General features: G+C 44.7%; 1 protein-coding gene across 1 annotated transcript in view; it reads right to left on the bottom strand.

Annotated features, from left to right (window-relative positions):
* Positions 1–7503, bottom strand: part of LOC8031411 (Down syndrome cell adhesion molecule-like protein 1 homolog) — a 136470-nt gene extending 128967 nt beyond the window's left edge. The window contains exon 1 of the mRNA XM_042291779.1: positions 6873–7503. Coding sequence (XP_042147713.1) covers positions 6873–7023 — 151 coding nt within the window. The 5' untranslated portion in view covers positions 7024–7503. The remainder of the gene's footprint in view (positions 1–6872) is intronic.
* Positions 7504–12355: the final 4852 nt, after the last annotated feature.

Genomic DNA, 12355 nt, shown 5'->3' with positions numbered 1-12355 from the left:
GTTTGTAGTTTACTCAATTACTACTACGAATGCGTAATTTCTACTCTACTCTAATTACTTTTGGCGTCGATACTCAGTAACTTAACTTAACTACCCTTTTTGAGTAATTTGTACATGTCTGGCTTAAACCCAAGGTAATACGCAACTCGCGCCCTCTAGGCGACAAGCGGACGACTGAAAAAATTATTATTATTATTATTATTATAAAAAAAGAGATTGCCAGATTTCGTTTTTTCATTGTCTAAATATTTGGAGATGTTCGGCATTATATATTCTATATTTTAGTGGTCGCAACAGGCACACATACCCAAAGTTCTTCTAATCGGAGTATTTGAACAAAGACGCGCCAGTGTTGTACATATACCCGCGCATGCATGACTGCGTGATTGATTATTTGATTGATAGATAGATTGATTGATTCTTTCAGTGCCTCTCGACAGCCGAGAGGCCTACAGGACGGTACTCTTCGTCGAATAAAACAGTCACTGTCGTTGCCAAAGCAAGAGTTAAAGGTCATCAAAATCGAACAAATCAAGCAAAATAATGCAGATCTGTCCGTCAGACATATAATGTTTTAGTGATGCAATGCATAAATAATATATGAGGAACACTGTTGTCAAAAGCCCAGTAAAAAAATGAATTAAAAATGTAGTGTTCCGAAATTTTCAATTGTATGTCTCTTGCAACCCTGTCATTGGACACTTGACGTGGATATCTGTATAAACAGTGTGCAGATATTTATGCGTTTTCTCAGATGGGACTCTGAAACACAGCGACGACAATAGCTCATCCCAGTCCAAGTGTACTGCGTACATTGCGTAAAAATGTCATGTCACGTCAGGCACGTAGCCAGAATTTTGTTTTGGGGGGGGGGGGGGGGGGGGGGGGGGGCGGCGGCGGCGCCGCCCATGACAAAATGCTTTATGAGGGGGAGGGGGGGAGAGGAGGTCCCAGCAAACTGGAAGATTTCGGGGGAGGCCCGGGCCCCATGGGCCTCCCCCCTGGCTACGTGCCTGTGTCACGTGCAAGCCTCCTGCCATGAAGAGTCTGAAGGCCAACGCCTTCCAAAACAGAGCCGTAGCTATAAAAACGGCTGCGGCTTATTTGTATATCTTACACAATACGAATAAGCTTCCGCTGGGCATTTTCGATTGAATTGCTATAGGACACAAAGTTCCAAATTGAGGATGCAAACTCTAAACGCTGCCGGACAAGTGAACAATAAAGAGAGCGAATGCAGTGTGGTCGGCGAAATCTTCTTGTTAACCGCGAGACAGTATCAAGACATCGTAGCGCCTGACTGGCTATGTTGAACATATGTTGGTGAAAATCCAGACTGGAGCCCGAAATCTTGAAGTCGGCCATTTATCTTAAATTCGCTTGATCTCACTCTGGAGCAACGGTTTCGTCTCTTGGCACCCGAAAATCCTTACCGGCACCCGGTGTGTTTGTCCGTGCTGTCACGTGACATGAACCGCCGGAGTACCTCGGACCTCCTGAAGTAGGATATCACCACATCTCTGTAGACTGAGCTCCCGCCATATGAAATGAACATTTAGGTAACATATTCGCCTTCTCTTGTTTTCTTACTCGTCCCGCCATAAATATAGACGACGCTTCTTTCGTGTACGCTCCATCGCCGACCGAGCCTCGGGGTGTTGCAAGTTCGATCGTAATGATCCCAGTTCCAGTGATTTGCAGATGTGAGGAGCCGTTTCATAATTTACGGAGGTGCCACTGTTCCCATGTCATGCTTCTTTGTTTGTTTGTTTGTGTGTGTGTGTGTGTGTGTGTGTCGTTTTTATGCTTGTTCTGCTAGACAAAACTACTTTTTGGGCCATGCGGGCGACAAGAACAAAAAAGAGAGTAAAAAAAAAAAAAAAGGGCTGAAGAACGGTGCATGCAGGAAGCAGCTGTTTCGTTGTCGGCGGAATGAGCCGAGCTCCGCAGGTGTCTGACGCAACTGTATGCCGTTTGGGATAAAGAGCACACTCGTGGGTGCTGCTATGTGATGTACGGACCGAATTTTCATGGTTGGCTGGCTGATGCAAGTCGCAGCCTTGTTATCATTCTGAGCGCGTTCGACCGGACGAGGATTATTGCTGGGTACACCAAAACATTTCCATTGCTGATTGAACATCGTGCTGTCGTGTAGCACGGTCGATTAAAGATCGTATGGTATCGGAACACATTACACTGCATCTATAGTTTGTCTGTCAGGTTGAGAGTTGAGTTCCGTACTGAATATTGAAGCTCTGCCCTCAGCACGCGCGTCCGCCCACGTTTGTCGTGCTAGGGGTATGCGCACGCCAGAGTGTAGTCGAAGTGGGTCTGCGCAGACCCTAGATGGATATTGCATCAGGCTATTCCTCCAGAATAACATAGCTTGCATTGTATTACATTTGATCTAAGTCTCCTGGTCAAGTCCCATGTGCATAGCAATGGTAAAGGCAATTGTTTCAAATCACGCGTGCATTCAGGTCACCATTACGCAACAAGTAAAGTTATACAACTGTTTCATGGACATTCAAAGGCTTTTTGAAGGCTCCTGTCTGGAGGCTTTTATAATAGCGGCGGAAGTTCTGTTTAAAGTTGACTCGGACATGAATGCTGTGAACTGCAGGAACGCCAGTATATTCTTACGCCTTTTTGCATCTCTAGATTTACTTTAACACCAGGCACTACTACATTGCGTAATCGTATTTTCGCGAGCCTTTTCCGTGTCTTTTCACGTTTGTGTCTCTCCAATATTTAAGCAGTCGTCTTTCAAACGGATGTCTAGATGTTTTTGTCACGTCGTCAGATTCTAACTGCTCGTGAAAACGAAAAAAAAAAAAAAAAAATTACGATGGAGAAAGTCCGGCAGAGTGGTGGATGGAACGTGTGTTTGAAATGCCCGGTCGAAATGATATTCAGTGCACGTCCATTCCTTTTTTATTTAATTGTAAAATTTCTAAGGCGATCGTTGCTGCCAAGGCAACAACAACATGGGAATTTCGAAGGCGATCATTGCTGTCAAGCCAACAACAACATGGGCGTTGGTTTGTTGTTCATGGAGACGTGTCCGGCGGCCTTCGATAGAATGTTGCCTTTTTTACACTTTATCGGAGGACTGCGTGAATTGAGCCGTGAAGAGATGCCGAACGTGCGTATCTCAAGGCCGGCAAGGCGTCTGTCTGGCAGGGTCTTTGTAGGAATGCTGAAGATTTTTTTTCCGGCTCACGTCCAATTGTGTGGGGGGAGCGACGTTTGCGTGTGACGCTGCTTGAGACAAGGGCTAGAAAATTTTCCACATTAACAAATTTTAAAAAATTCACCGTAAAAAAAAAAAAAAAAAAAAAAAGTAACATAACGAGAAATAGGGAGAAAATTTCGGTGAAAATAAGGAAACGGTTTTGTTAGATTCAAATACTGACTCGCTTATCGGTTAAAAAGCAGGGCTTACGTTATTCGTCAGGAACGCAAGTTTTTTTGTAAATAAACAAACTAACGATACTTGTATCACGGTAAAAAAAAAAAAACAAATCTATTAAAAAAAAGTCGTTTTTTTTTGTTTTGTTTTTTTGAGTAAGCACTTTACTAAATTGTAAGAAAACAGAGTTTATGTTATTCCCACGTAGTCAAATTACTGTTAAAAAAAAAAAAAAAAAAAACTTTATTTTTCACATCTTGCAATACGGATGAATATGAAATCAGTGTACGAAGCCATAGTTAAAAGAAATTATTTTATAAAGGAATGTTTGTTTGCAATACAAGGTACAAGATAGACATGACCATTTTGTTTCCAACACTTTTGCGTTGTTTTCTTTTTGCTCCCGATCGGCGTGAACGCCCGTCTCCTGGCTCGAGCACTTGGCATTGACTAGAGTGCCTTCATGTTCGAGCGGGACATGAAGGCACTCTAGCATTGACAGTGGTATGGCGGCATTTTGCTATAGGCTATTTCTTCGTATTTTTCCCGGTAGCGCGTGCAGTGGGTAATTGAATAATATACTGATATCTTATAATTCGTACACAGTCCATACTCTATTGGGAATCAGCGTCAATACTGTATTTTTAACATGATTCATCAAATCAATATTAAACGTTAATACATTTTCGTTAAATAATCTACTGTTGCTATTAGTTAATTCGCTGGATTAAGAGATATAAACTATTTCTTTGAAAAATTTGCAAGAAATATTAAGAGTAATATTTGGTCAGCCTCTACGTGTTTATGCGACAAATGTCATGGCATTCGTAGAGAAGGGTGCGAGATTGGTTTGGCTGTAGTGTTGCTGTTATTTGTGTGTTGTTCCGTTTGTAGGTGTTAGTGCATTGTGGCGCATTTAGAGCTTGAGTGGGGAGATAAAGTTTGACTGCGATAAATACATAACAGCGAACTGCGTCGCTGGTATTTATTGTTGTAAAACTTTTCTTGCAACCGGGAAAAAAACAGACTGCTTTTTCACAAACTTCCAGAACAGGAACCCGTCTTTTTTTCCTTTTCTTTTTTACAAAAGCTTTGTTTCAGATTTCTAAAAACAGAAACTGTTTTTTTTACTAGGCTAAGCAACAAAAAGTCAATAATTTTACAAAAAAAAAAAAAAAAATTGACGGAAACAGGGACAGACGAAAATATAATTTGTCGTAAAAGAGCTGCCAAGCTTTTTTCTGTTTTTGTGGGTTTTTTCTTTTTTTTTTTTACACAGTTATTTCTTACAGTGTGCGTTTTGTAAAACTTAATGTTTTAAGTTGAATGCAAAATAAACGGCGTGACAGACGCGAGATAGGAAAAGCACGGTTGATTATACGGAATGATGTATGTGTGTAATAAAACAGATGATGGATGTGCCATATCTTTCTGATATTTTCCTCCTATTCGGCCTTTTTTTATTCTTTTTTTTTCTTTTTGCCCTCAAAATTAGAGTTTAGCTTAAATTTTTTGGTTGTAGAAGCCACAAATATTTGGGACAAATAGTTGAACATTTATACGGTTGTATTTCCAGGCAGAGATAAAGAAAGGCGTTTTGTGCTTGTTTGTTTGCTTTCTTTTCTTTTTTGTTAAAATATTATTATTTTTTTGGGTCCGACACAACGGATGCTCAAAGCTTTGTATGTCCATCAAGCGTCCGTACGAAGGCGCTCTACTATGCTGGTGCATGAGACTCCCAGCTTTACCATCATTCCAACGCCTTCAATGTCACATTGTATACATAATAGTAACAATCGGACTTAAACAGCCAGCACCGTCATCAACGCGTTGTCGATATTTCCGGGGCAATAAAGAAGACAAGGAAAACTTTGAGCCTAGTATATATTTTGTACCATCTTACAGCTCCAGTTGGAGACATTGAACTGTACTGTACAATGCTGTCTGCCCTTGGAGATACATGTTTTGCTCCGAGGACAGCGTCTTGACGTCCAAGAGAGAGCTGTGCTGCTTGCGTGTAATTGCCTCTTTAATTGGTGACTGAGTTACGTTAGCCGACGATACCCTTCCTTTCGGGGTCGTGACGGCATTTGAGACGGCGCCAGCCAGCAGTTAGTTTTCTCTGTTTTCTTGAGCGGGAAAACCGTCGCTTGCGGCTAATTTCTACGAAGGGGCGGATGTAACTCTGGTGCAATGTACCAGAGAAATAGAACGAAGGGCTCCGCTGCCCGATGAAACAGAAAGCTGCGTGCTGGAGCAGTTAGACTCATTTGGGTTCACTTTCAATTGGCTATGTTTTTCTTTTTTGAAGGATCAGGCAGCCATTTGATCGAGCACCGTAAACACGCGATCTTGAGTTGGTTACGCTGTATGGGCTGGTCGCTTAGTTTGTTTATTTACATAATCTATATTATTTAATGTTTGTGTGTACATCTTGAGATTGAAAACAGTACCTAGGGTGGAGACCTAATTTTTCTAGCTGCCGCCTTTGACGGTCACTATAATGTTTTTTTTTTTTTTTTTTTTTTTTTTTTTTGGGGGGGGGGGGGGGGGTGATCCTTTTTCCAGCGATTATGCAGTTTTGTTTCTTCTGGATTTCTTTTGGGTTTCGTGACATCCGTCGTTCTCTAAATCCAGGAATACTTTACCTAGCTTCAATGAGGCACGTGCTCTGCTGTGCATCCATGCACTCGGGCATTTGACGGTTAGTGACAAAATGACTCGTAAGTTTGGTATTGTTTTTTATGTATTTATTTTTAGGGACGTGTAGGAGATTGAGCATAGTCTCACTTGCACCCACGTGTTCTTGCGATCATAAGGTTGCAGAGACACAATCATGCTATCGGCGAGTATTGGATCGCAGACATGGTGTTAGAGGTTACGTTACGTGGCCATTTTTTGTCGTTGTCGATAGGCGGTCCGGGACACAATATTTGTCTTTACGACATAAATTATACAGAGTGATGATTTCACTGCGTGAAATATGATTTCTTGCATGTGTTTATGAATTAGTCGACGTGAAACATTGTCGCACATTCTGGGAATAATCAGCAAGTGTTGGCAGTATTTACAAGAAATGAATTAACGTTCGAATCTAAACAGCTATATTTTATTCGATAAGGCAGATATATCCCAAGATACTATGAGTAAGCATAAAAAAAAAAAAAAGAAGTCAGTGGTTTTGGCTGAAGTGTAATTCTGGTAGAGATTGTCTTTAGCATTCATAAACACGATGTAGAAAATGGTTATCGGCATCATCCGTTACAGTGAACGTTTTGTTGACAATAACGGACCATGCTCGGTCACTGTAGCAGCCTACGCATCGAAATACATTCGCGTAAAGCGCGTATCCGGGATGATGATGATGATGTAACCGGGATAAGGTGTTATCCCTCCACGACGGGCGCGAGGGATGAAGATGAGGATGCGGATGAGAAGTGAAAGAGGAGCGATCACTCACCGTCAGCCCGCGCCCTATCGGACGTCACCATCAACATCATCATCATCATCAGGAGAAGTCGCCGCTGCACCGCCGCCGATGCTCGGAAGATGGCGAGTTCTCCGGCGTCCCTCACGTCACCGGCGCGGAGCGCCCGACAAACTGACCACATCCTCGGTGTCGGCGTGATTCACCTTGCGATCCGAACGCGCACGATTCACTTCCCCGACCGCCGCACAATCGTCATGCCGTCGCCGCGGCACGAGCTGGCGGAAACAGCATCCGTGGACTCGAAGATACCGCACCACGAGCGAGCAAAGCTCCCGTTATCCGAGCACTCGACGTTTTCTCTCGCGTTCACACTGGGTTCGGTGTCGTGGCCGTCGGTGGTGGTGATCTGCTGGCAGTCGGTGACGACGACGACGGTGCCGACGATCGCGAAGTGGACATGGCTTCGGGGCGACGCTGCGTCGTAGAGCGACGCAGCAGCAGCGGCGGCGGTGGTGGTGGTGCTTGCCGATGGCACGCCGACGGGGAAAAAAGCGCGGCTGCACTGCCTGCCTGCCCGCAGCTCGCCGGCCTCGCCGTCGCGCGCTTTCGTGACGGAGAAAAAAAAGAGCGCGCGCAGCGCCGCCACGTGCTTCGGAGCGGCGGGGGATGATGGCGATTTTGCGCGCGTAAACGTCGCGTAGGTGATCACGTGGCCTGTGACGTACGTCGACGGTGCCGCCGTCGTTTCTGTTTTTGGTGGGGGTGGTTTTCTCTCTGGTGCGCGGTGCTGGAATTTTGTGTTCGGGATTTATTTCGTGGGTGCAGATGGCTGTCGCGTAAAGCTGATCTTTCTTTTCTTTTTTTTTTTTTTTTTTTGAGAGGGAGGCGGAAGGCATTTGCCTCTGATGTTGCTTGGTCGATCTGTGGTGGTACGTCTGGGTCGGCGAAAATGTCTCTTGCCTGAAGTCGCTTCCGTGTCGCCTTCCTGAGAAAAAGTAGGTGGAACCTGCAAAAAAAGAAAGAAAAAAGAACCGTAATAATTTTTTGGGCTTAAGTTTTACTTGTCTAACTGCCCGAGCACCGATAGTCACCTTTACACGTACGCGGTTTTGTGATAGGAAAGAATGCTGCTATATAAACTTAAATGCCCCAAAATTAAAAAAAAAAAAAAAAAAGTGCCGGGTATGGTTAATTAGGGCTTTAACGAATGTGCAAATGTGACACATCGTCGTGAGGCTCTGTCGACAGTCGGTCGTCGGTCGAAAATGTATGATGAGAGTGATTCACCGCTACGGACAAAAATACAGGCAGGAAAGAGAACTTCCTGCTCCGATATCTACCGACTAGCACGCTACCGAAAGCCCAAACCGCGATTTACTCCTCCGTGGAAAGTGTCGAGACTTTGTCCATGGAGCAACCATGTTGGATCTTTAATCGTTCGATTTTATCATATTAGAGTAATACTATCTCCGATGTTCACGCTTTTCGCAAATACAATCCTGATGTAACTTTAGAAAAAAAAAATATCCCGGTTTTTTGTTGTTTTTTTGAAAACGAACTTACGTCGACAGCCGAGACGCTACACCCGGTTGTACTGCAGTGCTAAAGTCCCTCTAAATTTAGGGGATGGTGTTCGTGTGCGACACTGTGACGTCACGTGACACATATGACGTAACGCGACACTGACGTCACGACACTGGTTCGCGACTAATTTTAACGGATAAATTTTCCCGCCAGATTTAGCGGGCCAGGACTGAAATTTCACTGCGGGCCGCTGCGAAATCTCACCGATAAGGGCCAGCCGTAAACATGAAAGAATTTATATATGTGCGTCAGCCGTCGCATAGCGCATTCGTGTTTCACGTCAACGACGCCATTGGAGGAGTCATTGGTGTAGCTGTTTCGTCTGCTTCTTTTGTCATGCAGGATGATGGAGCTGGTGGCCTTCGCGTTAATTGAGCGTTGATGCGGCAGCTTGGCTTCCAGCCTGACGCCCGTGATTGACAGCGGTGCCTTTAGCCAAGTGTTGGCTTCCATTGTCTGGAATAACTTTGGCCTGGCGATGCTGCTCGGGGTACGGGCTCAGGTGCATTGTTTTTGAGAACGCTGCACGTATCCCCTCGTAATGTAAACCGCACCCTAGAGAAAGAAACCGAATCTGAAACAACATACAACTGTTCTTCTGCCTATACAGCGGCCATGGCTCAGAAAGGCTGCAAAAATGCACCACTTCTCGAAGGTCAATAGTAGTATTTTATTAACCTAAAAACTTGAACTTCTTGCTGTCCCATGCTGTTGTTGGGAACTTTAGAAGCCTCAACAAAACCGCCTGAACCATTGTCTGCTTTTGTTCATACTATCAGATGTATTGCCTCGCTGCTACGGATGTATATGGGTCCCATATAACGCGCATTAATAATAATAATAATAACAATCTTTAGTATACTCTGTCTCACCCTACGATGGACTAAAGGCCAAAGCCACGGGCCGCCAGGTCCAATCACGTTCCACGCTAATCTATAACATGCCTAACATTGGTTAGGGGTGGTCGAATAATGCTCCGAATAAAAAACCCCTTCGACACTGTAAAGAGCCTGTATATAGTGGCTTTCTTCGCAGTGTAAACTGATGAGTCACTGAGTGCTATTAGATTCGAGCCACAGTCCGCCCATCTCTATCAGCGATCTGAGACGCGGGCACCGATACGTGCATCGAAGGGAAATAAGGCGGAATTAAGTGACTCATGATTGGATCTGGCCGTCCGTAGCTTTTGCCTTCAGTCCATCGTAGGCTGAGAGGAACTTGAGGTACTCTGTGTGGCTCGCAAGGCTAGCCACACCATTTCGAATGTCCAGGCTGAACAAGGCCCGAAACCCGTGGCTGCGAGGCTCGGAGGGAAGCGAACAATACAACACACCGTGTCAAAAAGTGCTGTTTTTTTTTTTTGTTTTTTTTTTTAAATTTATTTTAGGGGAAAGAAAAGCAAAAAGGAAACATTGTATTTTTTCAACCAGTGGACACTTTATCTTCCAGATATTTACCAGTCAGGCGTGTCCGGCGTGTACACAGAAAAGTAATGGTATCCTTTTCTTCACTGCACCCCCTCGTTGCCAAGCGAGTCCTCCCTCCAGAACTTCCATGCAGCCCGCACCCACACATGCGCCATTTATATCTGCCGGACATTGTTTGAGTTGGGCGCCCCACACCTCCTCGACTGTCTTGCCTCGCCCCGACTGTATCCTTCACCAGTCACTCAGGATAAAAAGGAAGAAAGGAGCAAGATTGGTAATGCAGGGCGAGATTAGCCTCGGCGACGGATTTCACTAATCTCCCGTCCCAGTTTATGTGCATAGGTTCGTGAGTCACGCAGCTGTTTCGTTCTTGGACGTTTGTCAAGCGTTAGAGGGGGATGGAGTGTGAAGGGAGGGGGACGATTTGCAGCGCCTTTGCCGAGATTTGAGCGAAAGGCGAAATTGGCGCGAGGTGTCAATTACGTTTCACGCATTTCTTTTGGCTCCCTTTGTTGTACGTTGTGTGTTGCTCGCCGGGGTTTTTGAACCAAGGTACCTTGACGTCTTAAATCTGCGGAGAGAAAATATGGGGTGACGCGCGTAGCCGTCGTTTCCAGCTTTTTCCAACTTCTGAAATGTTCGTGACCCCAAACCGCTTAAACGTGGAATCAATGCCCCGCTCCCTTTCTTAAAAGAAAAAAAGAAAAAAGATAAAGCCGGCGCGTTGTGAGTTGTTCGATGCAGTAGTGCTTTCATAGCAAAAGGGCGGGGAAAAAGGGGAGGGGGGGGGGGGATAGTTTACAAGACTAAAATTTTACATTTTGTTCGCAGTAATTCACTATGCGATCCATGCGGGTCTTGCCACGTACCCTTTCTCTAACCGCGAATATTCGCGGTTGTATTGCGTGCATGCATGCATGATGTGCATAGTGTTTTACCAGTTTGTGCGAGGATTTTCGTCTGCGTAAGTTACGTGATTTGTACGTATTATATCGTGGACAATATACGCTGAAACAGTGCCTGCGTCTGTGGCGTACACCTTCCCGTTTTTAAAGTTCTCAACTATAGAACGAAATGTGAAATCGAGGTTTCATACTTGGGGCTATTTGACGAATTGAGATACAATAGAGCTTGTGGAGACCGCGCAGACGCAAAAAATGACCTTGTCGGGTGAAATACCAGATGCATTTTTTTTTTCCTGCGTCCGTCGGTGTGGGTGTATATTCATTCTGATTGAATCAACTGTCGTCCAGTGTATACCGAGCCGACGTATATGTTGTGCCAACATTCCCCATTTTGCTATACGTATATATGTATTCAAGTAACCAAAGACAATTGAAAAGTGGCCCCACCCCCAGCCTTTTCCATGGAGTACAACGGGGGAAATGTTCCTACGAATTCGGTAATATAGCTCCCACTATAATTACGCCGCCTGTAACGCGTCTCTGACTGGTGTGTTTAACGTCCTATCCCGCCCATGCACAGAAAGTGGTCCCAAAATGGCAACATATGACTTAAAAAAGAAAAAAAAGAATGCTCATATGTTCTATGCTGTCTGATGTAGCGATCCCGGCGGTTCGTCGTAGAAATGTTGGCGAAAAGCACGAGCGAACACAAGTGTCGCTGTTGTTGCGGCGTCCCAACTTAAATTCTTCGAATGTTTTCTTATTTTCTTTTATTAATTTTTTTTTTTTTGTATCTTAGTTTAGCAGACTCAGGTTGAGAGACGATAGACAAAAGGCCCATAACCGGTGACGCAAATCGTTCGTGCGGCCTGGAGCAGCTGTGTTCGCGGAGTGTACCACGCAATAACAATCATCGTCATCGGTCTGAACGACACTTTGCCCACCTTGTCGCGTTTTTCATCGCGCGCGAAGCTGCCATGTCTCATAAAAAATGCAAGGTAACGCTAATTGCGTCTGATATCGGCAAACTATCGGGGCGCGTAAAAGAGCGAGAGAGAGGTGTTACAAAAGCTTAGGCAAAGCTGGCCATGAGGAAGGGAAGCAGTTAAAGGGCGAGGGGGAACACCGGCCGGCGCCGCCTCCGCGCGTTTCTGTATCGATCGCATTGACAGATTTCTTCGCTGGCGTCATTGTTCCTACGACATTTTCATGTTGGTGCGCCTCGTGTTGGGGGGTTAATTTCTTTTCCAGCGAACTCTCGGTGTTTATTTATTTTTTAGATGTATTACTCCTCATCTCATGCAGCTGTCCGGTTGACTGAAGGGAAGCGCGCAATTGCCCGATTCAATAGTTTTTTTTTTTTTTTAGATCGTTTACGCTGTTTTTTATCAGTTCGCTGTTTAGCTTTACTTCTTTTTGATGTCAACCTATAGTTGAGTGTTTTTAGCGTTTTTCAATTTTTTTACGGTTCGCCTCCGCTCGCCCTCTCTCTGCGTTTTATAAAGGGTTCTTTTGGATCGATGGTACCTTGGGGATTGGGAAGAGGGGGGAACGAAGAAGAGGGAAAGATGGTCCTAATACATAATAACTGAGGACG

Source organism: Ixodes scapularis, unplaced genomic scaffold (genome assembly GCF_016920785.2).
Source record: "Ixodes scapularis isolate PalLabHiFi unplaced genomic scaffold, ASM1692078v2 PGA_scaffold2__306_contigs__length_199485367, whole genome shotgun sequence".
NCBI lineage: Eukaryota > Metazoa > Arthropoda > Arachnida > Ixodida > Ixodidae > Ixodes > Ixodes scapularis.
This window is presented reverse-complemented; position numbering and strand designations above follow the sequence as displayed.